We start from the raw sequence: 27,231 nt of genomic DNA, 5'->3' as shown, positions 1-27,231 counted from the left end.
TTTTTTCCTGCATTTTCCTGCAGACTCCTTGGTCAATTAAATAACACTTAATGAAAAATAACAGACAAAACCTATCACGCATCTAAATAAATAGGTTTTGTGAAACAATTTATGACATCTTTGATTACTTTTTGTCCTCTACCTTGATTCAACTTCCGCAGAAACATGTTGCATCTTAAAGTTGTTTATAAACAAACTATTAAATATTTATTTAGCTGCGCTAAATTGGCCTTTGAGACGATCATACTCTACAATTATCTCTTTTTGACATAATCAACAATATAACGAATAACAACACAAATTATCACAGCCCATATGAATCTATTTCCGTCCGTCAAAGAATCTGTTCCGACGCTTTGTTGGACAGTTGTTGGCTTCCATAAAAAAGTCAAACTGCTTGATAAGGCAATGAAAGTCTAATTAATGAAAGATCGTTTTTTCTGTTAAAATAATTTTGTTTTAAATTGGTCTATGCTTTATGCTATCGCTGCTGTTAAAACATTAAAAAAAAAAACACTAAAATGAGTTACAAAAGTGAAACTTTATCAATAACTTGGAATCGTGTCTGGATGTCGTTCGGGGCGAAATCTATCGTACAGCGGCATGGCACGTGCTTTAAAAACCCGTGAAACTTAAAAATATACTTGCATTGGGTTTTGCTGTTGATAATTTTAGCAAACTTCTCGTTTTGTCTACCTTGTCTGGTGTTTCCGCAACCGAAGCATAGGGTCAACCGAGGAAGCGTGTCGAAAGAATGTTCTGCGCGAGGCACTATACGTTTTAACATCGCCCCTATGGTACAGATTCTGATTGGGTTTGCTAATTTCGAGGAATGTCGCATCGATTACAGGCGCATTGTTTGGTATTCTAACGAGTCCACCACCGCACCAATCAACACGCTCGCCGTGCTGTGTACTACGGTACAGTCACTCCACACTCCACTGTGCGGGCACGGAAAGCCGGGCAGCCCATTACGTGGCGAGTTTATTCGCGGGACCCGCGAATGCTTTCCAATTCAAATTTTGACCACACCGGTAATGTTCGGCGGGAGAAGGATTTACAACTCCACCACCGTCAGGCACCGTCGGGTATTACAAAAGCAGCAGTCGAATGATATGACTGTAAGGGAGTGAACAAGTTGTCCGCGGTGGAATCATCACGGTATGATCGGTAGAGTGAGGATCACGAGCATTGGATGCAGGAGGCGTAAAATGGATCGATTCGTATCCTTGCTAACCCGAGAGCGTTGCATATTTACCAGAGTACATTGTCACGATGACACAAATGCTCGTTGTGGTTGCCACTATCAATCGCTGGCTGTGTTACAGTATATGCAACACACACAAAAAAAACTGATAATATTGCACGCCAACAAACAGTGCTTGTAGTGCAGCCGCGAAAGGAACCTGCACACTCAAGCCAGCTATTGAAACGTCGTGACGAGGCACCCGTGCTTAATGGTTTGTAAGATGAGCTTTGCCGCAAACTGTTGACGGTACTCTTGAGAAAAGCTTCGCAAACAAGGGAGGCGGTGAAAAGTTTGTTTGCAAAATTTAAACCCTTTTTCACGCTGCTTTTGGAAAAGTTGACGCAATATGACGTGATGGATGCTCTTTAAGTATAGAGTAACATTAATGGTATCTGTTTTGTACTCTTTCACCTCAGAAACATTCTATCTTATCCGTAACCGTATACGGGCTGTAGACGCAGCTGTTACCTGTTGCAAGCACACTCAGCTATCCAATAACAAAACACGAGTACTTGGTTTGCGAAGAAGCTGTGTCACTGTATCAAAACACAACAAAACCCATTTAAAGCAAACCATTCAAGAGCTTCTCTTCTCTCTGTCTCACTTTTACGTTCAGAACATAACCAACTCTTGTAGTTCTACACGTAATTGGGTTATTCGCATGCGAACCTGTTGCTGCAGTATCTTTGTGCTTTTGAAAAGTCCTTCACCCCATGGGGGAAAAAACGTCCCATTAGTAGGTGGAAAAATGGATCCCACCCACACCGGCAGCAGCGCTAATTTGCTTCATTAGTGCGGTATCATTTAGCTGTTGCCCTGCTCCTAAAACTCGCTTCTAAAAGAAGAAGATGTCTCATATTATCTTCATCACGCCACTGTAACATGCAACAATGGAACGCGGGAATGTTTCAGTCCAAAACATGCCACTCACTCGCTCGTTGAAAGTAAAACTTACCAATGTGCTTGCGTTGTTGTGGTTCTGTGGGTTTTGAGGATCGAGGTTAAAGGTTTTGTTTAATTCTTTTCAAAAGAAGCAAATTTTCGCTGTACAAAACAACTTAATGGTTCTACTGTTTCGTTGTGTTTTCCAAAAAAAACACAATATCAATATCCTTGGAGTTGAGACTGCACGCAAAGCATACCGACGGAAGGAGAAACAATTTCTCTCGTGTGTACAGCTGAAACGCTATTCGTACGATGCACTCGTACGCTCGTAATGCACGTGCTGCGGTGCAAGCTTAACGCAATATTCACACCTAGAAAGGAGATGATTGGTGCGTTTGGCAGCAGCGAGTGTGAAGGGTTGTTGCTGGGTGTGATAAATGCATGCACGTGTGTGCACACAGCTGATGGTTGTCGTACTCGCAACTCGGCAAATCCCTTCTCAATCTAGAGTCCCGCTGCGGATTTTCTGCACACACACACACACCCGAGGAGAAACAATACGATGCTCAATATCCGGCCAATGTGCCCAGAAGTGCACAGCTGTATCATAATGAAACGGAGCTGTATTAGATCGTTCCGGTTGTGTGTGCGTTTTTATGTGTGGATGTGGATGTATTTGCTTTGCACTCTTTGTTTGCATTCATAGCTTGGCTCGGGGTTTGTTGGGGCCAATCGGAGCCCTTGGTCTGGCAATCGGTTTGTGAAACTGTACTACAAACTGCTCGTCGGTCTTTCCGATAAACTCCTTCGAGTGCAAATGTACAACACCAGTAAAGCCTCTTAAAATTAATTTCGAGCACAGGTTGCAGTGTGTAGAGGATGAAAACGTAAATACACACACGTACACTTCATAAATAAACCAATCTGCCGTTTCCTGGTAGGAAGAGTATAGCAAGGACAAGGGAAAAGCTGGAATTAGATGCATGAATTGCACCACATGCTCGATGCAAAAGTAATGCCTCAGCTTCAATGAAGTGTATACTAGTGGTACAAACAAGAATCATATAGCTTGTCTGGACCAACTGATCAATTTTATACTACTGTACCTTAATACAACTTACAAAACATAACACTAACTAAAGTTACTCGTCATCAAATCGATAGATGTGTCTTGCGCGACTTTTCAACTATCACTCCCAATAAACCAGCAACCCAAGCGCGTGAAAGCGAATATTTTTGCATCCTATTGCATCGGCCGTAAAAATAATGAAACCATCATCTTTATTCTCTGCCCACCGATTCCCTCCTCGCTCTATGTCTTGTTTTGACAAGCAGCATTAATACACAACACCCGTTTGTGGGGCTAGCTTAAGCGGCGGCAGAGCTTACAAAGTAAGCCCTTGACGCGCCAGTTTTGACACCCGAACATCACTAATGATGCAGCTGACACGATCTGCACCAGATGATCATCTCCCCCATAGAGAACGTGTGTGGTGGTGGTACTGCGAGGAAAGAAAATCAGTTGCAAATTTGTAAAACACTGCAATTTGTACGAGCACCGCCTGCAATATGTGTAGCATTGCGGTGTCTGGTGTGCGGGAATAGGTTATGTAAATAACGGCTACAGTGCACACAGTAGCATCGACGCTGCTCTACACACCGAATTGTGTTGGCTGGTGTTTTGGAATAAAGAAGTTTTTTCAGCTCAATTGATTAAATCAGTTAGCAGTTTAAGTAGTGAATAGACAGGATTTTTCTTTTAGAAATGGATGAATTATTTGATCAGAATTTAAAACATAGTTTTTTCACAATTTATCACAATTAACAAAATGCTTTAAATGTCATCCTTTTCAATATAATGAGATTAGCTATATTTCTTTATTTTAAAATTTACTTACAAGGCTGCATTGTATTGTAAAAGTGCCATTCAAAGATTACTTATTTCAAAAGTGGTGAAATACCCTCCTATTTACAAGCAAAAAATCCTCTTTCTTCAAGTTTTTTCCCCTCATTTTTGCATCGTTTCCTTCGTTAGATCACTAATCATAAAACATTCGAAAAATATTAATGAATTCAATTCAAATATGAATGAAGGTGGGCATTCGGGTTTGCATTTCAATCTTATCCAAATTAGGGACATAAAAACTATACCAGCACCACACAAAAAACTGTTTTTCAACCTTCCAGCAGACAAGGAGTGCAGTACGGAGTGGCTTCTTTCTCCGTTCATTCATTGATATTGTTTTCTGATCATGAAGAAAAGCACAACAACACACCAAAACAACAAACAGAGATCTAAAATTGTAAATTCTATTTTCAACACCTTTTATTTCTGACGGTTTAAATTGGACAGATTTGCATAAGAATAGAAAAGTCCCCGCTGTGAGGGGTTTAACCATAAACGTTTATCCAAATCGAAGCTCCTGCAACGCTGCTTGTCGGTTTTTGTTTGGCCATCTCCTCGCACCAGGTGTGCAACGTGTGGCTGCTGCTCAGCCAAAAAAAGAAGATATTAAACTCCCGGTGGCATCATATGGTGAAATGATAATTTTTAACATGTTTTGATTCTGTGACCGTATCGTGCCGTCTATTTTGTTTTCCCTTTTAGATTTGTTTTTACTTGGTTATTTTTCACTGTTTTCCTCCCGTCTGTACTGTTCGCGATCGGTAGATAATTTATCATAACCTCCATCAGACGCGGCTCCGCGTCGTGCAATATACCAGCAGCTCGATAATTGATATTAAAGTGGCCGATCATTTCACGCTCGCACGCTAGTGCCGCTGTAACCTTGATCTTGAACGACATCGTTAGGAGCATCATCTTGCACCGCCAGCCGTGACTCATGGCGTTATTTTCAACTAGCCTGTCTCGTTCCCCAGGCAAATAAGCACGTGCGCTCCAATTCGCTGTAAAATGCACCCTATACCCCGCTCGGTGGAAAGTAATCCGACAGTGGGCCGAATGTTTGATCCAGCAAGAACCGAAGCGGATGGTTTGGTTTGTTGGTTTAATTAAAAGCATCCATGGGCGGCACACACCACAACAGTGCGTCGAATGGTAGTTGGTGGAAATGGAAAGCAAGCGAACAAAATAACCATGGAACAAAATTAAACAAGCTGGTGAAAGGGTAGCTGTGCCCTGGTGCTGCATTTTCCCAAGAGAACGCGAATGGTCAGGGAAAGCTTGTAGCGCGATTTTCTGTTTCACTTCTGCTATCGTGATTCTTACATCCATGCCCATCCAATACTACATCTACCAAGACAAGTCATTTCAGCGGTTTCGGAGCCGCTGCTTACACTCTGATGGGAATCGGTAGTACTAGGGTAAAGGGTAGTAACTATAGAATGATGCACCAGGGAGGGAGGAAGCTCTAACGACGTAATCCAATACTGTCATCCATCACACCGAACGATCGTTCGCCCTTTTCACAGCTTCATTCGATCTGCAGAAGAAGTGGAACGTTATTAATGTGTTTGTGTATGGCTGTGTAAGCGGTACGAAAAGATGCATCGACCAAAATGCATCGCTGTCTATGGAAGAATCAATTATGAACTACTACTACTACTACTAATACTAGACGCACTCCTGCACGTGGCAGACAGTTGCGAAACTGGTTGTGTGAGCAATGTATTGTTCCCTCACCTTTTACAACATGCAGTCGCAGCGTGTGATAGAGTTGCAAGGAACTGTTCGTATGATTCATTTCTTAGTATGGAATATTAATTACTTCTTGGTGTTTTGATTTATCTACTTGTTTACTGCTCTTCCGATTAAAACATCCATCTGAGTATGGGCTATTAGTTTTTATAGGTTCATTTAGATAATGCAAAACAATATCTCACCGTTTTCTCGATACCTAGACGTCGCCTCTTTTATAACACATACTTTAGCTTGAAGGGGTAGTGTACATATTGCTGTGTATAAATGAGTCAAAAACGGTTTGGACTACTTTTTTGTTACACTTCACAATCTTACCGATAATTGTGTTATTTATGGCAAAGTTGGCAAATAATGTAACAACAAATAGATTCATATTTTTGCTGTCCAATACACCGCGTTCGCTATCATCTTTTCTGCTGCCCCTCCTACACGCAAAAAACATTAATTATCCGTACGTCAAAATCCAGCAAAAATAAATATCATCCCTCAACCGACCCATTTGCTAGTTGCTTCTAATTATTCTCCGTGGAATTCCACCCATCCATGCTCACTTCACAGCGGCAGCTCGCTAAGATAAAGCAGACCCTTGAGAGTAGATGGGGAAAAGAAAGAAGCGAGGTCTCTAACATTTGTTCCTGATGAATTTTTCATCATTCTTCCTTGCGAGGCTCATCGTTCTACGTTTTGTGTTTGTAACCGCCGGTGGCAATTTTGTGGTGTTTGTCCTTTGCGCTTTAATTTATTACACTTTTCGTATGAAAGGATGTGACCAACATTACAATCTGGTGGGACAAATTGGTGGAACGTTATAAAAATGTATGATGCTGTGTGCGCGACACAGCAGCAAAAAAAGAAGGATTTTACTTTCATTTTTTCTTTCATTCACACGAATAGTTGCTTGCGATGGTGCAGCTTACACAAACATAGAGCACTGTGAACATCGGTTTCCTCTCAACTTGATCGCTGCACATCTTCCAGCTCTTCCAATTTAATGCTCCCCCTTCCCTCACTGTTCCCGGTCTAATATCGACCATAGAAATTTGATCGTACGCGACGATCGACACATTGCCATGAAGTGCAGGCAATTAGATATTTGGCCGAGAAAATTGCTCGATTATAAATAAACACACCCGATTTCCAACCGATTCCGATGGTTGCGAGTAAAACCGTCTCGTTCTGGTTTGGTGGTTGGTTTTTGTGAGTTATTTTGAAGGGTTTTTTTTTCTCTTTGTACCCGTAAACCCGTCTGGATGGGTGGAAATGCGGTTGGTTGACCGAATCGACGTATCAATTAATACTCGGACGATTTCAGTTGTTTATTCAATCATTGACGTTTTTTGGCTGCGTTCATTTTGGTTTTAAATTTACTTTATTTAAATAACATTATTACGGATTTGGCCTTATTCTCCACGTTTCATGCTTCATTTTTACTTATTCAATTCGTAGTTTGAAGCCCTTTCAAAAGCATTCTTTACTGTACTATCTGTACTTATTCTTATATTTGTATAAGCAACCTTCCTAACTCACTCCATCTGTTAACTAGCTACTTCACGCGCCTACCAGTCAATTATCGTCAATGGGTGCTAATTAAAATCAGTTCACAAACAATACGCAAACCGGACAGGTGGACATAATCTGCGAGCATAAATCGTGCATAATTAATTGTCCATAATTAACACAAGCTTCATCGGCCCATAACAACATTGTACCACCATCGTCATCGTCACGATTAGCATCGAGCTAGATGCGCAGCCGACGGTATCCACAGGCACAGGGCAACACCGTCGCATTGCATTTGCATTTGCGCGTATAACCGTTGCGCCCTTTCCACGTGTCAGCACGTTCAAATTCGTTCCGGTCCATTGCACCTGCCACAATGCCGGACACACATGTGTGATGCTCATTGTCTATGGGTGCACGACGACGACTAGTGTGTGTGTGTGTCGACTAATAGACGATTTGTTACAATATATTGCTTCTTTTTTTGCTCAGCATTCATCCGCCTACTGTCACGATCCCCCTATGCTCAACGTGCAAACAAATTAAATTGTTCACCGAGCACATAAAGGTATGGGCAAAAGGCTTTCATTAAGCCGCTTCTCCCCCCTCTCTCTCTCTCTATCGACAGCATCGATATGTGACTCGATAAATTGCATTTGTTTCTTCTTCTTTTTTTTTTTGCCACCCCACAATGCATGCGCCGGAACATGGAACGTGTCGAGCAAAACGGCTGGTGATTTATTGACAGATACTTCTGCGGTAAACACAATCGACGTTACGGGAGCTAAGCAAAGCCCTGGTACCACCTCACATGGGCAGCTACATTGTTGCGCTGCAAAAAAGGCAGGCGAGAAAATGGCGAGAACCATCTGACACATTGATGCATGTTCATTGAGTTTGATCGACTGTGCGATTGCATGGGGTTATGATTATTGTCCCCATTCATCATCGGGACTGACTTAGTCCGGGAGCGAGTCGGTGTGGTGTAAGTCGCGCACGACTTTAATTACATGGAATAAAGAATTCACTGCTAAATGCTTGTTCGTGTAGACAAATCAACGACAAATAGAGATTGCAAGATTTATGCCACTACGGGGCAATATTTCAATCCACCATCCACGGCTCCATTCAATTCAAGATGAAATCTCACATTTCATTACGACCCGACCCGACAACAAGCTGCTAATGCACTGCCTGCAATGTCGTGTTGTGGTTAGCACAATGCTTTCTTTCCAGGTACCGTTTTACAGTGGAAATAATGTTGCTGAGCAGGAGGAAAAACCGACCTATGCTGTGCGGTTTACCGCAGATACGGTCGACTCTTTTCGTTTTGCTAAAAAGAAGATCCGCCCGCGATGTTGTACTGTGCCTTCGCTTTTGATGTTGAGGAATAATACCGGGAATCTTCGGGCGTGTGCAATTAGTTCACAGCGGCGGAAAAGTCATCGCCTTGGGATTGAGTTATATTTTCAGTGCAAAAAGAAACATCCGGATTGTTCGCTTCTTTCTTTTTTTTTTTTGCACTCCTACCATTTCCTTCCGTCAAATAATTTCTCATTTTTCTGCAGAAATCTTTCTGAGAACCGTCGAGCAAAACACGCCCCTACCGAACAGCAATCCTAATTCTCGGCGTAATTTTAGCTATTTAATTTATATCATAATTAATGACGATTACTGGGAGGTGAGAGTTCATCGAACCGTCCGTCACAGGCATCCCGAGCGGTGAGATGAAAGCAATTTCGATCAAACCCCTGTCCGCTGCACTGAACTCCTTTCTCTACTTATTTAATATCCTGTCAATGTTCAACGGGGGGTTGGGCATAATTTTCACGCCCCGCCATCAAAGTGAAATCATTTTCAAAAGGATTTAATCGAAATGCTAGTTTGAGCTGGATGTGGATTGATATGCTTTTCCAATCGTGCAGTGCCGAGCAATGGCATCTTTGCATTGACTTTCTGCCCATGTTATGTTCTCTCCACATCACGTCACATGCAAAGGGGTGAGATTTCACTCGGAACGTTTCAAGGAATGCATCTTCCTTGAACAGAGGACGGAGTAAATGTAGCGGAAAAATCGAACCACCGAGCTTCACATTCAATCTCGTCTCGCCGGGCGCATTGGAATGCATTACGGTTGGTTGTGATGACGGTTCCATCTGGTGGAGATGGTGTATTTCATCTCGCCACCATTCCATAATGCCGAAGAGGTAAGGTATTGTATGTGCCGAGGTATGTTGCTTTACGACACCTATTCCTGAGCGAGAAATGCTTGACACATTTCGCCGTGCGTGCATTGGTTTGAAATTTGTAATACAAATGTTTGTCCCGTTCTCAGTTTCATTACATTAAAATTGTGCGATTAAAGATGTTAAAACTGGTTTGATTCACGTTTATTTTCAATTAATCACTGAAGTGGTTTCGCTAACTGCTTTTCACACTTCACATAACACGAATAACGCTAATTGACAACACCCAGAAAGTGCCAAATAAATGGTTTTGTGAAACGATTTTGAGCGATGATGGGTGCTTTTGGTAGGGCTTTCACTATTCACGCGTTGACTATGTGCGCTTATCATTAAATTTCGCAACCCCTCGTCTCCTACATACACATACACAAAGGGGTCTCGCACATTTGCTTAGCATTTGCATGCCACCCGTATACACAGTGCAGCTGTCTAAACAGTGTGTGCGCGGTATTTAAACGTTGTCCGTCACGTGCTTCCAAGCGGTTCAATTTTCTCGCGCACACTGCCAAGGAAACGTACGCGGCAGGCGAAAAGTAAGGCGCGAGTTCCGGGACCGGAACGCCCAGAATGGGACTGGGGGGAGGATAGAATGAAGACCGGTATCCAAAAGCACCGCCGCAAATAGGCACTCGAAGACGTTTTGAGATGTAGCCATCAGAAGCAGCAGAAGCAACATCAACAAGCGGCGACCAGAAGTACACAAAACGAAATCCTCATAAACTGTTCTCCAGAAGAGACGCAGTGCCTTGAGAAGATTACCACCCCTCGGTAGTGTGGTGGTGGTTGCAAAAGTTTTATGACCCTCGCTAAAAGGCTGTCATCAGTGGCGAAACACATCATGCTGAGCTTAAACCATATTGGCAGGATTCGGCCCGGCCCGGCTTACACACATTGTCTCTAGCGCGGAGGTGGTCTTACGACGATGGGAAGTTTATGGAAATTTCCTTGGACGGTATCGCTGTCCAGCCTGACGATGGCTCTGCTAAACCACCCGAACGAACAACTCAAACGAACTAAAGACTTTGCGCACTAAGGACGGCAACAGACGGCATCAGCAAACCCCGCTGAGGTGGGGAATTGTTTTAATCGTGTACTTTGGGGAAGATTTTAAAGCACTACAACGCGCCAACGAAGCATTGATTGGTCTGTTGTACTGAAGGGATTTCGCTTTAAATTAAGTGTATCGGAAACATAACCAAAGATTTCGTGCTAAATTAGTCATTATTCGAGATGGCAATGAACTGATTATTATCCTCGATAAAGTTTCTTTCATTCTTGATCGATACACTTGTTGAGATACTTATAAATATCTAAACGATTTCTAAAAATACTTATTCCACGACTTCTTTGGAAGGTGGTTTAATGTTTTGTTATATTATCTGATAACATTCTCTGTAAACCTTTGCTTAGTTTGTGATAAATGTTTTGTGTTTCGTGTTACTTTTCCTATTATTTATTCATCTTGTGAGAGACGCACGAAATTCATCGTTAACATCTTCGTTTCTGCAATTTTATAGACCTCTCTCAACAGTGATCTTTTTGTGACCCGGCATGTTATCTTTTTCGCCGTATTTTTGGTTTTCATGTCCTCGGCATCAAACAGCCCACTGTAAATGTAGAGTGTTGCGTTTACAACGCCCGACAAATTGCCAACGTGCAGATTGTGGCCGACGCTAACGAACGGAATGAAATGACGATGGTAAAGACTGACGAGTGCAACTAACAGAGAGATACACTCACACACACACAAAAACAAAAAGAAGAAAAAAAAGTGCCACACGTAAAGCCCCATCCAGAGTCGTTAGGGAATCTGGCCCCGAAGCGGAATACTATTTCGCGCGATCACAGTCATGTTCTGGTGCGACATTTACATAAACGCGTGCCACTCATTTCAGACCGTAAGCGACAATCGTGCTGAAGGGACCGCGTGAAAACGCCCCGGCACACGTGAGACCGGACGTGGGGGCGAGTTGGTGCAGGTTTGTAATGCACCTCGGTGGATGAAACCTGCCCGGCCGTGCCCCCACCCATCCACCGTGAGGCACGGTTGATTGAAGCAACTGCAACTGATGATTATTAAATTTACACATTCCACACGGGGCGGACGGCCGGGCGTACGGCGGCCTGCACACACTCAGCAAACAGTTAATTAAATCGCTTAGGAAAATACGCGAGCACCATCCCAGGAACACGCTCGCGATGGTAATTGTTGTCCACTTTGTGCGAAAGCGAACAAAACGAATCGTCCGTAGGCTCTGCGGATTAAATGCCAAAAATGATACAATAACATCACAGCCAAACAACGTTTCCCACGGCTCACTTACGGCTGGTGCGTTAATTAGCCAATTTTTAGCGATCGTGATCATCACCTCCCCGCGGGGCCTGATCGTGCAGTGTAGACAGAAGAAGGGTTGGTTTCACCTTCCTTGTCTTTGTTTTATTCTGCATGGACAGAAGGTATAACTAGGATGCTTTATTCTTCCACAAAACGTCCCGGCAGGATGATACATCTCTGGCCAGATTTGCAAATTTGTGTAAATTTTATGCAAATTACAGTGAGGAGCTGTGCTAAAAATATTGTCTCACTGGTTGCGTATTTTTAAAACTACCAAAGTCTAAAGTTTCTATTCAAAATAGCTTTTATCTGTGGTTTCACAAACCGCTGCGGATCTTATCTTTCAATTCTAATTAATACAACACTTAACAAGGGGAACTAAAAATAGCCAAAAATACGCCAAACATATTTTAAAACCAATCCAAACCAACGATCGTGTGTGCCGTGAGGGTTTTCTGCTATTCAATGAGAGATACTGCTATTAAAAACTAATACAAACCGAATTTAATGAGTTGAAATCACTTGGTCGGTGCTGGTGCTCCACTAAAGCTTTCAACGAATCAATTAAATTAAAAATGAATTTAAACATCATAATCGCTTCATTTTACTCTTCCCCCAAAAGGCCAAACAAAAAATCAATTATCGAGCACATAATTTATCCTAATGGTCTTTATTACTTCACCGTCGGACCCATTCGCGCCGTTCCGGAAGATCCGAGCGACTTTCCTACCACCGCGCAGCTTCTTTGCGAATCTTCTGCCGCAGCTTGTCCTACCTGACCGATATGCCACGATAGCATCGAAAACAAAGCACCAGGTAAATGTCAGCGGTTCACGGGTGGTGACATCCGTGTAGGTCCTGTGGCCGGCCGACAGCGTACACCTTCGTCCGGATTGGTTGTGCTGATGCGTTATTCATCAGCTCTCCATCATCGGGAGCTTTTTTTTTTGCAAACTTGTTTTCCCTATTAATAGTGTCTCTAGATGCCAATTTATAGCTCCAGTTCCGTGCAATAGAAACCGGCATGTACGCACGGAAGAGTGGCGATATGGCTGGCAGTGGCGATATGGCCAAGCATGCAATTCTTCAAATCGGCGGTGGTTCGTTTGTTCGTGGTGAGCGAAAACGGCTCCTCGGTGCCATTTGTAGTGTCCGTTCGTACCACTCCGATAAGATCGGTCGTCCACGTCCACTCGTGCACCGGTGTCAAAGGCGATCGGTGGGACGAGGGACGCGAAACGTTACATAGGTGAACGCAGATTATCGCGGTCATTAGTATGCTGATTTTCGGATGGACAAGCACGGCCGAAGGTGGAAGTTTTGTTGGCGAAGCAGTGCGACAACTTTTGTCTTTGCTCGCTGCCACGACCATCATATGGTTTTGTGGAAGATCAGTCGCACAGACACACACACACAACCGTACCGGTGATTTGGAGCTTCGTACCCCCGAAAGCCGACCCGGTGCGAACGATGTTATCTGATGGGTCATCTTTGTCTCTTCGGCCCGTCGCGTTGGACCATGATTAATTTGGAAAACAAATATTTCGTCTGTCTAACACCCTTACCAGCCCGGCCGAAACACAGACAGCAGAGAACCCTCGAAATTTCAATGACTTTTTTCCTATAACATTCAACCGAAAGTGAAACCAAGATCGTTCTGTGCAAATTTCTGTGTCAAATTCATAAAGGACAAACGCTTTCGGTTTTATGTGAAGAATGTTTGAATATAAGTGTGTGCTTTTTTATAGGGTTTTTAAGGCTGCACGTGTCGCTCACTCTGCTACCACTCGGAGACCAACACATTCACGGCAGACGGTTGCACAATAGTGCCACAACAGGATATTCCTGTTTGAACCGGTCGGACACGAACCGAACGAACATTGGGGATGCAAGAGAGTTTTATCCTCCAAATGCAAATTAATGAAGAAATTAAAAATAAATAAATCTCCTATGATTCGACAAAATGGTTCAAAATGCTGATATGTATTATTCGCTCAGGCATTGGTGTTGACATCATAGAAGATCTAATTATATACCTTTTATTACAACTTTTAATAACTATTCACACTGGTACGCTGAACCACTCAAATATGCTGCAAAATAAGAGTAGATAGCATAGATTTAATCAACAAAACGCATCTCCTTGAATATATGCACTGCAAAGGGTAAAAAAGCAAAAGTCCTCAGCCGAAGTGATTAAAACTAAACCTCTTAACGGCTGTGGATGGGACAAAAAATACTGTTAAAGTCTAATTGTTTGCTGCAACAGACTTGTCCCCGAAATTTGTTTTAAAATTAAAATAAAAGCTACGCAAAAATAATACAGGAAACACACTGTCTTTCTCCCAATGCAATAGCAATAAAGAGCTGGAGGTCATTTTTGCATATGAAAAACAAAACTCTAAATAAATATAAAATTCTCAACAGAGACAAAAAAACAAACCTCGTGTTGCTGCCTGCGAATCATTTTAACCTTTTTGAGATCGTAAAATACAAAACAGTCGCACACTGCTGGATCATTCCGAATCTATAATAAAGAGTGGAATTTTCAAAGTGTCGCTTTGGTGTGCAGAAAAAAGACGCTTTCGTTGCTGTGTCTAAATAATAATAACACAAAAAATGCAACAAGAAAAATGAGCAGCATAGGAATGGCCAGATTTGCCATTTGTTTAATTTCCTTGGTGCCCTTTAGCTTTTTACTGGCAGCAGTGTTGGCGCGGTGCCAACAGACAATGTTTGAGATGCATTTTATTCAAAAAGCTTCTTTAATTGGATGACATCGGAAAGCACTACCAAATATGGGGTCACTTTTGCTAAAATATGATCATTCGTTACCTTCAAACACCAAAGGTGCCGAGCTATAGTAATATATTGAAAACTGATCGCTTTTTAACCAAGATTCGGTTTTTAATTTAGTAGACATTCGCAAATAAAATGGAAATCAGCATGTTTTCTGTGCACAAAAAATGTCTTTAAACAGTTTTGTCGTACAAGAAATGTACTACTTTTTAGACAATTTCGAGGGTCCATAACTTAGAAAAGAAAGGATTCCCCCGAAGTAAAAGGATTGAATCATAGCACAAAGAAACATCATTCGATTGAGTGTTTCTGATTGATGGACATCATTATTCAGTGCACACCAACTCATCGAATGACAAAAACACCCCAACAAGAACGCAAAAAATGGTACCCATTTGCTGCCATGGTCATTTGAGAGGTAATAGTGAAGAAAGATGGAGTGGAAAAAAACACTTTTACTAAGACTATTTTCTGATAAATGAGGTCGAATGAAAATGTTTGAAACATTCTTTTGACAGCCTCTCGCTTGATTAAATCTTGGATCGTGTTTTGGCCTCTGCTGGTGCTGCTGCTACTGCTATAGAACGAACGCTTAAACTTAATTCGTTGCGACGTCGCTTTACTTGAGCCATTAATTAAAAATGCCTAAAATAGTCGAGCATACTTTCGATCGGTTTAATGGAATGGAATTGTTTTCGAAAAGAAAGATCGAATTCTTTCCGGCGTCTTTAGTAATTATTCCTTGCATTACAATAGCCTCAACATTATTTTAAATTCTCCTAACAAATTACCGCACGCTGTGAATATTCATCGTTTCCCATACAAATCAACTCACTTAACAGGTTGAGTAATCGAGTAAATTTTAAAATCCTCCAACCTGCACTCAGGTGAAATCTGAAAAAAAACAAGAAGCGGCAGCGAACCAAAATTCAAAACAAAACATAAAAAAGCACACACGCACACACATAATTGCCATCAGCATTAGCCACGGCGAAAGGGACACAGCAGCCGCCGTAACAGCGGGTTGGCTGGCTGGCTGCTGGCTGGCGAACGGTTTCAATTAAGCAACTGTCGTTTGCAAATGAGTGGTTCGCACGCCGGTTTAATTTTTTTGTGTGTTCAATTTTTCAACGGATCAAGTTTACGATAAAACCGTACTTTGTGACCTCGCATCGCCTGTTGCTGGCGGAGCAATCAGTCAAAGTGTTACGAAATTATTTTCACCTCTCATCATGAAATTGTGATGGTGAGGCAGACGGCTGGCTATTCATGCCAGGAGTTTGGCACAAATTGGTTTAAAGCAAGAGGGAAATTGACGAGCAGCGCTGTGAATGAAGGATTGTTTCATTTCAGCGTTGCTCTCTGACTGATCTATTGATGAGACCTTACGATGCGACTGACAGCTCTATTCTGGTACGGAGGCTTTTTTTGGGTTTCAAGATTTGCACACAAAAATAGACCTATTTTAAATAGATGAGCAGCATAATTATGCTACACCATTTGACATTTTCAGTTGTAATTAATAGCATTTTAAATGACGTTTTGAAATAGTTAATGATACCACAAATCAATTGCGATTTTAGAATACATTTTTTCAAGCGAACCTTACCCGATAATGACCACCATAGAAGGTCTCGTCATTATGTATCTCATAAGACCAAAGCTTTATCGATCGTTTATCTTGTGGCTCGTGTTCAATCAACCACTCGAAATACCGCCAAATTCCAACTAAACACAACTGCGTTTTAATATCCTTTATCGCTCAGAGACGTCTCTCGTTGGTTGTTAGGTTGAAGTGAAAGCTTTCCCCCACAAATGTATCCTCTTCTTAGTATAGTGTCAACACCAGTACTCTCTCACACATCCCTCGCGTCTAACCCACGCTGTGCCGTTTGATAAGTGCTTCAGATGGCCAACTTCCCCACGCGTAACACAGCTTCATCGACATCGTTCGCTTGTGTACAACAGTTCGGGAATGGCAAAACGAGGTCGATTAAAATGAAAAAAAGCAAAGGCACATCTACCAAACATCCCGCCGTAACATCACCGAACCATAACCGATCGTAAAATTCGATAGACCATTTCGGTGCGCCGGCATGAGCGCGAACCACTTTTCCATAATCGTATTATTTCTCTGCCCAGGATAGGAGTATATCGAGCATCAGCGCATCACACCGGAGGAGAAGCGGTGCAAACGTCACGCAAATGTTAATGACAGGCTGGTGATATCAGAACAGTTTCCCCCCTTTGCCCCAGGCTGACAAGCGGCCGAAAAGGGTTGAAATAGATCGTGAAGCAGATGTCTGGTCGTGGTGAATCAGTGAAGCGTACAGTATAAACAGCTCGCCTTTGCAAGTGCAAAACATCCGGGAGTGTACTGTGGTAGTGTTGAACCGTGTTTCCGAGCGCAGCGAATTGGTTCGATACATTGAGTGGTGTAAAAAAAATAAAGGGCGGAAAATAGTTTTTACCCACCAACCGTAATGGTGCGGTCATATCGATGTAAATAATAATGAGGTTTTGATAAATGTGTGTGCAATGTGTCACTGTGGTGTGTTTGTAAGTGATACTGGGTGGATGGTGTGACCAGAATGTGGTAAAGTGTGTGTGAGTGTTTGAGCGCCAAGAAGAAAAAAAAGGTGGTAATCAGTTCCTACGCCACCACCCCAGAACCCCGTGACGATGATGGTGTGCGGTTAATTTTACCGGTAATGCTGTGTGGATGGTGCAGCCGTGTGAAACCGTGTGTGTGCAAAGCATAAATCGGTAGTGTGCGGTGTAGTGTGTATCCTCACCACTAGCATGTCGGCCCGTGCGAACGATGATTGGGGCCGTGCTGTGGTGCGGTGTTGTGTGACACTATTGCTCTACGTACTCGCTTCATCCGTACCGGGGCATGAACGGACATCGCTCGTGTACGGATCGATCGACAGTGGCACGGTGGCGGCGCAGCTTGCAACGCGCAATAGCACCAACTATCATCTGCTCTCTAGTGATAATGGCAGTAATAGTAGTCACCCGAGTGATCCGTCACCATTGGCAGCTGTCACCGTGACAGCACCAAGCGATGGCAACCACTTTGTGAACCGATCATCACGTGACACTGTCGGCGAGGCTCCGTACGACGATGGCTGCGATCATGTACGAGCAAATACTGGCGTTGTGAATCAACACCCCAGGATCGCCGACGATACGCAGGGTAGCTACGTCAAGTTTGCCATACTGCTGCCGAAAAAGCCGAGCAAAAACCGTGACATACGCATCCTGTCCACGGTGCTGCCGGTGATCGAGATGGCCACGCGCGTGGTGACGGCACCCGGTGGCTTGCTACAGAACTTGCGCATCGAAATCGACTACCGGGATACGCAGTGTTCGTCGACGTACGGCGCACTGGGAGCGTTCGATATATTTCTCAAGCGTAAACCAGGTGATGTTAACGTGTGTCGCTTTAAGGGGTTCCGGTGACCCGTACGCCCAGTGGCGCTTTATTGTTTGACGGAACGTGGATGATAGCAACGGAAGTTCAGGAATCAAATCGAATGGGAATGGAGTGGGATGAACGCTTGGTTATGAATCGTAGCTTCCTTTCAGAGTAATTAAAATGACTTCCAATTGCCTTAAGGGATTTCGACCGGAATATGATTTCTAATGTTACCGTATCTTAACAATGGAAGTCTAATTGGTGCTCTCTACCTTTCAAGTAATCGCTTTATCCTGGAGCATTAATTTAATGATCTAGCTAGAGACGAATGGTTGTATAATAAGCATGTAATCTCACCTCAGCTCGGAAATCTCCGATAGGGCCCACACCAAATATTTCTACTCGTGTCCTGCCAATAGACGACATGAAACACCCGAGTTACCCGAGGGAAAGGCATTATGTTTGTTAAACAACTTCCTACTCTGTCGTCGTGTTCTGCTCATGACAAACCAACCTATTTTGAACGGCTCTGCGTACGTTGATTAATGCGGCATAATTTAAATCAGACATTATTCTAAAATTAACATGTCAATCGAAAAACATAACGACTCTGCCCGTGAGTTGTGTCCACCGCTGCCACTGTGTTGTTTTGGTTTCCTTATCCGGCGCTACAACCGCGTTGTTTTGGTTTCTGTGCGGCAGTATCTTGTAAGCCTCCTAATCTACAACATCACAAATCTATCGTCCAAATAGCACAAATTGAAGCAAAACTTGACAGCCACCGCTTCTAGGCATATTATTCACTCGGCAAACGGTTTGACAATTGATTTGCAATAAATCAAACGTTCGGCTCCGTTTGACAGATCTCAGCGACTTGTTTCTGATCATTTGGAATGTTTTGTTTTTTTTATTCTCCCCTTTCCTCCGCGCTTTGATGGATCATGCCCGTAAGGTGCTGCCTGGCTTGAGATTTGGAGAAGGGCGAGCTCCAGATGAGTTCCCCACGCCCCAGGAGGGGCACGTGCAGCAACATGGCCGGTGATTTGTCAGCAAACCCTCCAAAAATCCCTTTCTGACAAATAGCTTCGCCGTTTCTTGAGAGGCGGCTCAAATGACCTTCAATCATTTCGGGGGCGGATTTTCGTTTTTCCTGCTCCAAGGCTGTTCAATTTATTATGGCCAATGTTGGAGTGTGGTAGAATTTGTTCGTCCATGAACTAAGTTTGCTTCTTTAACAAAAGCGGTTCGTATAGCAGAGGACGCAATTTTAAGGTACTCCCCATTTGAGTTCACCTAATTTATGACACCTTAGTATATTGAACATTCTCGCGGAGTGTATCGATATGTTGTTGACGCGGTCATAATAATAATATCCCTTTTCCACCAGTTTCCTCTTCTTGCCAGATATTCGTAGGTTTTATTTTTATTCCCAACACGCGACCCCATCGGAAAACACACACCCACACGCCTGCCAGACCCTGTTCTCGGCCAGCGCACAGCACACAACACAGCTCAGCTGTTGCGCAGAGTGGTGGTGACCCTCGTTCGCCTCGCCGGCAACATCCAAACAACATCGCAACGGTTTGGATGCGCCCCAACACCGCACACTGGCAACCAGATTTCCAACCGAAAAAAAAAACCTTCCCTCTCCCCCTCACCTGGTACCGGTCGGGTTAAAGGAACCACCGTCTCTTAAAACGGGCACAACAGGTCGTGCACCGAGCGCGCTCGCGGTGGTGTCATGCTCCGTGTACTGCCCGCCTGCCAGCGTTGCGTCTCGAGGGTGGCGAAAGTGAAAGGTGACAGACGGCCGGAAGGTTAAGTTACGAAAGGCCAACTCGCATGCATCTGAACCTTTTGGTATGGTGTTGCTTTCTTTCCTTTGCTCTCTTTCTTGCTCTTGCGTACAAACCCATTTGCTCGGTTGTTGATATTTGAAGACATTTCCATGACGCGAAATTTGGTCCAGCTTTTCTGAAGGGCTCTTCGTATACAACGCTTTGTAACATTAATAATCTTTCCTTTTCTACTTTTCTACACTTTAACTCTCCATCTTCTGGCACGGAAGCGATAGTAGTTTTAATCGATGCAAAAGAGAAAAAAGAACCCGCACTCAGGTTCCATTAATTTAAATAGCTCCATAGTTCAACTTAATTACCCACGAGAGAGATTCAGAATTGGCAGTGTAATTGAACGGCTTCAAATCGCGCTAACAAGCGGTCCGTTTTTTTCCGGTAGCAAAAATTGTCAACTACCCTTACTTTTACTTTCTTCCCACACACAGACACACACTCACACAGTTACACACACGAGCAGAAGATAAGAAACCACTTGCGAAAGTGAACTTCCCTTGGCCTTTTAGCCACCGCTTCACGGACTGTGCATGTACACAGGCAGGCAGCAGAAGCAAGAATCTGAGAGCGGTGGAAGTCGTTACTTTGTAGAAAGGATGCTTGTGGCACTTGTGTCGTTTTGTGTGTGTGTTTTTTCTTTCCTCCATTCGAATCGTCTTGCTCCTCCTTTGCTTACGTTTTTTGTAAAGGTTACTCTCTTGCATGGTTCATTAATTGGGTGATCCTTTTTCTGCCTTTCGCCCCTCCGTACGACGACAGTAATGGCAAAGAACCAAACCAACTGTATCGTTTGCGGGGTTCGCTCTTGTTTCCGTGTCTGTTTTTGAACGGTGGTAGATGTAGATTGCGATTCGGCTTTACTCCATTTCGGTGAAGATCGAGTGCAGCTTCACACAGCTATTAGCTCTAGTTTGCCTTTCGTTACCCAATGGATGGAGAAAGAAAACGAGGCAGTAAATTAAAAGCTCGCATGGGTGTCCTTTCCCAAAAATAAGCAAACAAACAAAAAAACAAAAGAAACACTACTTACTTTCCACACTATCGCGAGAAGCGAGAAGGATATGCGATTGCACGCTTTGGAGTTCATCTTTGTGAGCCATTGTGTTGTTCCTGGCCTTCGATATCGGCTCAACGTCCGTACTTTCTCCACACTTTCACGTCCGATACAGACACTTACTTCCTTACCGGGCATACTGGCGGTGCATTCTCTTCACTTATCACGGACACCGTTCCACAACAAAAAAAAAGCATTCTCTGGAGCAGTTGAAATAAATTACGTTACTCAACTAAGCGCCTAGTTGCTGTCATCACATAAATTCCACACTTTCTTAAGTCCAGTCTGTTGCCGACTGCCATCTTTGGGCTTTGGGTAATTGGGACGAACAATCCCGCGGGACTGTCTGATGCCGGGCAACAGCGACAAATGCAGGTGGAGGTGTCCTTCAGCTGGACCTTCCATTTACATGTCCACTTTGGTTCGTCCGTTTTGGGTTGTGAAGTTAAGCGGTGATGCTATCGCTTAGCAAACCCCATGAACTTCTATAATAATCGGCTCAATTAAGGGCCTGTTTTTTAAATTGTCCCTTAGCACTGAATCGGATCTATTCTTGTCGCGCGATGAAAAATCGAAGGTGAACCCACACAATTTACGCGATCGTGCTATTTTTGTCCTATTTATGACCCATTCCTCGCGCGTCTCAGGGTCAACCCTGCTAGGCCAAACTGGAAGAACAGCGTGCTCTTTCTGAAAGTCCATGAAATTCCACCTCGGCACGATAATTTGCGATCGCTTGCATACGTAACGAGTGTGCAGAGTTAACCTTGACATGTAAGAGGGAGAGGGTGCGGCGGAAGGGTGCTGGTGCTATTGATAATGTAGGTGTCCTTTCCCACCGTGGTGCGGTAATGTTGTTTATGCTACCATCGATTTGATTCCGAGAACTTCCCGTCCCGTTCTGTCACAGCAGCAGCGTTCATAGGCAACATTTCTTCCCAAATCTCAACAACAACAACCTCTGTTCCTTCCTACGCTCTTTCTTACGCTTTGCCAAACGAAAAACACCCGCGGACAACCCTGCAGATGTGTTCTTTGGTCCGATCTGCGACTACGTGATTGCACCGATCGCCCGCTACAGCTCCGTCTGGGGCATCCCGCTAATCACGTCCGGCGGGCTGACCGAAGCGTTCACGCTCAAAGCGCCCCACTACCGGACGCTGACGCGCATGATGGGCAACTACCACGCGTTCGGGCTGATGATGCGCGAAATTCACCGGCACTACAACTGGACGATCCAGGCGTACCTGTACCATGAGTTTGACGAAAAGTCCGGGCGCGGCTTCACCGACTGCTCGATGGCGATCACCTCCATCAACCGGGCGATCGGCGGCAACGAAACATCGCCCGGAACCTTCGACGAGGAGACGGCCAAGTATGCCGATTACCTTCGACTGCTGCGTAATATCAAGAAGCGGGCAAGAAGTAAGTATTGCAATTTCGTTCGTGTAGCAGTAAACGCTCTCGGTACATCCGCTGCCCAGGTGCGCGGTAGTAGTGCACCGGTGCCCTGGTTTTGATTGGTTTGTTTTCGGTTTTGTTTTCTTCTGTTCTGATTTTTTTTTGTGCTGTTTGTTCCTTTATGCGTGGATGAGCTGTAGTTTGCATTAATCACCCACTGACCGGATGACCTTATCACACTTTCATCATCGTTCTTACAGCCTTGCTCCCTAAGCTGTCTCAAGGGTAGACACTGTTGGACGGTTGGATGGGGCATTGTTGATTCTATTTGCAAAAAAAACAAGGATCTCTTTCAGTAATTGCATTTTAAAAATGTAACTGTGATATAGGTCTGTTAAGTGGCAGCAAATTATCCCATTCGATCGTTGAACTTTTGGACAATTGTTAACATTCTATCGCTCTAAATGTTCATGATGGAATGCATTCTTTGAATGAACTTGAATGATCCTTTCAAGTTATAAACTACAAGAAAGCGTTCCAATACGAATCGGGTCAGTTTCTTTTGGGGAGAAAAACAAGAAAAAACCAAATCGTGCCACTCGTGCAATGCTAAATCTCACTGCTGCAGTTCCTAAAAATGGAACTTAAATGCGGTAACGAAGAACCGCTGTTGCGGTTATACAGTTGTTTGGTTTGGTTCAACTCTACCACGCAGAAGTATTTTTACCTCAATTTTGTACTGCATACCCCTCTCACACAGGCATACCCACCAATTTTCCACACTGTCTGTCTCTCCGGTAATTCGTTGGGTGTGGATTTCATTGCACCATGCTGCCAAAACGTGCAAACTTGCCAAACATCGATGATCGATTTGGAAACGTTAGCCACAGTTTTGGATGACACAGTCGGCAACCAATTGGTTGGCAGCGCCACTCTCCCCGAATTATCCTGCTTCGGTTAACTCAACGTGATAGACAAAAACCCTGGCACTAAACAAGTCTCGGGCATAATTTAAACGTGACTAATTGCTTGTGAAACATATGCACTACACTCAACGGACTATTCCGGAATGCCCATTATTGAGTTTGTATGTCACACATATTTCTAAAAAAAACGAAATAAGAGCATATCTCATAGCAGGTGACTCTTTTCATTGATTATGATGTGATCGTATTAAATATAGTTCCAATTTTCTTGTCAGTTTTTCATATATATTTTTAAAACAAATGTGTGGTGTACTAAACAAATATACATGTCATATTACTTTAAATTAACAACTATAACATACAACTCAAACATAAAAGCAATGATATAACATGACTAATTTTCGTTCAAGCCACACCTTACCACGGCGTTAATGGAGTCCTTCAAATTCTTCTGATGCAGTTTAATTTCGCTTATTGTCTCAGTTAGTATGGAATTCAGGCTCAGCTTATATTTAAATCGTCAAACGTTAGATTATGCTTAAATTTAATTAAATTTAACTTTGCATTACCGGTGATCTGTTTTCGATGTTATCGGTTTTCTTATAGAGTAAATAATCATCCAAGAGATCTCAGAATACTTCCCCGGATTAAAGACACTTATTATCAAAGGAAACTCCGGACGCGATTCTTGTTATGTATGTCTTGATTGCTATGTATGAATATATTGCTATGAAGTTGATTATATTTTGAGCATTCCGGGTTTTCCGGCCCAGGTTTTCCGGACGACAAACAACCCTTGTGAGTGTTTTTGGGTTAGATCGGGCATACGCAGTATTCTTAGTTATTTCCATCCACGTGTAGAGTTACGTTTCATTACACTGATCGGATATTGGTGCTTTCTTTGAAATCGCACATATGTTGCATTTGTATTGTCTTGGGTTATGATACTGGCGTGGCACCGTACTGTTTGCTGTGGCCAATTTACTACAAAGCTAATCACTCTGTAACTGAAAACCATAACACTGACAAAATCAATTTAAATTGAAAAGCTATTTGTCTACGCGCAACTCAATGGCGAAAATACAACTCTCTGCCGCATCTCTCCTGTTTTATTTTTCTTTCCTTACATTTGCGTCACATCTCTTCTCAAGCTTGTCATGAACACTCGCATGATTGTACAGCGTACCTACTGCAGCTAATATCTACATAAAGAGCATAGTATGTGCCATGACTTACTTCCTACGGCATCTCCTACAGTACAAAAGGCGCATAGCTATCATAGGAAAGCTTTTCAAAATCACTCAATCCGTTTCAGCTCTTAAAAGCGTCCAAGTGCTTCCTAAAGTCCCCTTTTTGTGGTGAAACTCTTCTCCAATACGCATAAGTGCTTCCGTTTTTCCCAACGTGTGCCCTATCAATTTCAGATCCATTCTTTACGCTTTATGACTTGTCAATGGGGTTTGCATTTATCATGAATGCACAGGTCTGATCGGGTTCTGTGGCCACCCGGGTTTTGGGGACGATTGGCTTGATCGGTTTTATTTGCAACCGGTGTACATCGGTTCGCTGTTCCCCCGGTGCTGAGTGACAAAGAAACTAGGACGGTCCGAAGAACGTGTCCGAAGGCAAAGAGCTTCCTACAGTCGTCTCACAATCCGAGCCTTTCCACCACTCAGTCGTCAAAAGCCCCGGGAAAAGGGTGAAAATGATTTTATTTGCAAAGTCATCATCCTCATCCTCATCGCCACCAGCAGCTGTAGGCTTTTTCAGCTGACATCAGCAGCACGCAAAGTGGGTTGCGGAAACAGCCTACCACAGGCAAAAATTCAGCGCATGGGAAAACTCCTTTCCCTAGGAGCGTGGTGTACACATTATGAATTTCACCAAAGGATAATCGCTCATGCGCTTCATATCCCTTAGCCTCTTCCCCCACCACTCGGCTCGTAAAGCCCCGAGTACGGGAACTTTTAGTGATTTATGGATTTACGATGGATTGTCTGTGGTTTATAGGCACTGGTAGGCTTGTTAATGGTTCGTTCATTGTTTTCTGATCAAAGAGAGAAAGAGAGGGAGAGAAAGCGAGGAAGCTCCTTAACACGAGCCACCGATTTTGCATTTATGCACGAACAAAGTGTTGCTTGTTTTATGGGTGTGACATTTCATCACGTTTCATTTCGATTATGATCGATTATGGGTCAATAAACTGGATGGAATAAAAATGGCACACTTTTAAACAATGACAAACATCTCTATCCAGTACAGTGAACTTCGTTGTACTTTACCAATCAAACCGTAATCATGTTTCCCTTTACCTTTTCAATATTTGTTGTTCCTTCTGTTGATCTCTGTGTACTTTTCCTTTTTTTTTTTTCATTTTTATCTCTTCATCATCTATCACTCATCTACAAGCTCACTGATTCAGTCATTTTTTTTTCTACTTTTCTCCCATTTCGCCACGCTTACGCTCTCATTGCAGTTCATTTGTATCGTCGGGATTTGGTAGGTGCGTGCTTCATTCTTGAAACTTACACTCTACAAACAGCCGATTGTTCAAGCACACATACACTACGCATGATCGAACGTTACAGCACATCCCACGGATCGATTGTTGTTGATTGAATGTCGTTATTTATCAGCTTGCTCAAACAATTGCATTTGCGTGAGATGTGTATTTATGCTTCTTTGATCCTTAATTGCCAATATTTACCGCCCGTTAAATAATTCGTAATTGTTTAAGACGAGGCATGATAGTGTAAAGCACCTCGTGAAACCATTTTCATTCTTCATCCGCTTTGATCTGTCTTTGACACAAACACTTTCCACGATGCCTCTTCGCTTGTAACATTCTCTACTGTCAGCCCAATTAAATATCCTGTGAACGAACTTCGCAAACAGTGCGCCATTGAATCTGCTCAACTCGAAGCTGCTCGATAAAAGTGTAAATTTTAATTACCGAAAAATTGAAATTGATAGCCTTAAAATGATTCCAGGTAACGGGCATTTAATCCGGCCGGCAAAGTTTCTTAGCAAAAAACGGGCAGTCAACAGCTTACTCCCTTTACCCTGGGAGCCCATGGAGAATTTAGGGAATTATTTTTCGTAGCTACGTGTCCTCGTCGCCATTTTCCCCTCCACATTTTCCGATACTGTGTTCTATAATCCGGACGAAAACTTGCCGTATCACTTTCGTTGTCCAGAAGCTTCCAGCTCACTGCCACTGCCGGTTGAGTGTTAAGTTGTGTCGTCCTGTTTTGCGGATTAGTACATGGCTTATCCGTTGTCCCCGTTATCGTCTCTATTTGGAGGAAAAGTTGAAGCTATGGAAGCTTGGGGAATGTTCCCAAAGGCAGATTTCTTACAGCATCTCGCCTTACCCTACCCGCCAGCTGTCGCTAGGCAAGCAACTTTTCCGACGGAGAAAATTAATAACAAACTAGTGGGGCTTTTGGGAGGAACTAACTAACGCCGCACAAACGGGAAGAATTTTGTAAGAAGGACATACTTTGCTTGGGGATAGTTTCTAGACGTACGCTTCCGGGTTGTCGTTCGTTCGCTTTACTGTGAAAAGTATGCAGTCTTTTTTAGCACTCTGATGCTTTCTACCACGATAAAACTGCGGACAGAGCGGGAATGAATACGACTCGGACGGGCTCTATTATTTACCCCTCCAGGGGAAGTGAACCTTTAAGACACTGTGGCAAACATTCCTCGCGTCTATGCTTCATCGCGAAAGCGACAACCGGTCGAACGACGAGAACGGCTGGTACACCAAATCGGATGCAAGAAACAAACCAAACAAAAAACAACTAACAGAAAAATGGAACGATCTTTTTTTTTTTTTGCTCCTCCAATCCTCCAACCTTCGCGTTTTATCCATTAAGCCGTGTTTTCTTTTGTTTTG

General features: G+C 43.3%; 2 protein-coding genes across 2 annotated transcripts in view; both read left to right on the top strand.

The window, feature by feature from the left end:
- Nucleotides 1–16,916, top strand: part of LOC120897350 (atrial natriuretic peptide receptor 3) — a 52,921-nt gene extending 36,005 nt beyond the window's left edge. Inside the window, exon 6 of the mRNA XM_040302186.1 lies at nt 16,818–16,916. Within this exon, the coding sequence (XP_040158120.1) occupies nt 16,818–16,822 (5 nt within the window). The 3' untranslated portion in view covers nt 16,823–16,916. The remainder of the gene's footprint in view (nt 1–16,817) is intronic.
- A 534-nt stretch (nt 16,917–17,450) lies between these two features.
- The window catches only part of LOC120897330 (atrial natriuretic peptide receptor 1), a 39,572-nt gene continuing 29,791 nt past the window's right edge, over nt 17,451–27,231 (top strand). Inside the window, exons 1-2 of the mRNA XM_040302143.1 lie at nt 17,451–18,102; nt 22,030–22,428. Coding sequence (XP_040158077.1) covers nt 17,478–18,102; nt 22,030–22,428 — 1,024 coding nt within the window. The 5' untranslated portion in view covers nt 17,451–17,477. The remainder of the gene's footprint in view (nt 18,103–22,029; nt 22,429–27,231) is intronic.

The sequence above is a fragment of the Anopheles arabiensis genome, chromosome 2 (genome assembly GCF_016920715.1).
Source record: "Anopheles arabiensis isolate DONGOLA chromosome 2, AaraD3, whole genome shotgun sequence".
NCBI lineage: Eukaryota > Metazoa > Arthropoda > Insecta > Diptera > Culicidae > Anopheles > Anopheles arabiensis.
This window is presented reverse-complemented; position numbering and strand designations above follow the sequence as displayed.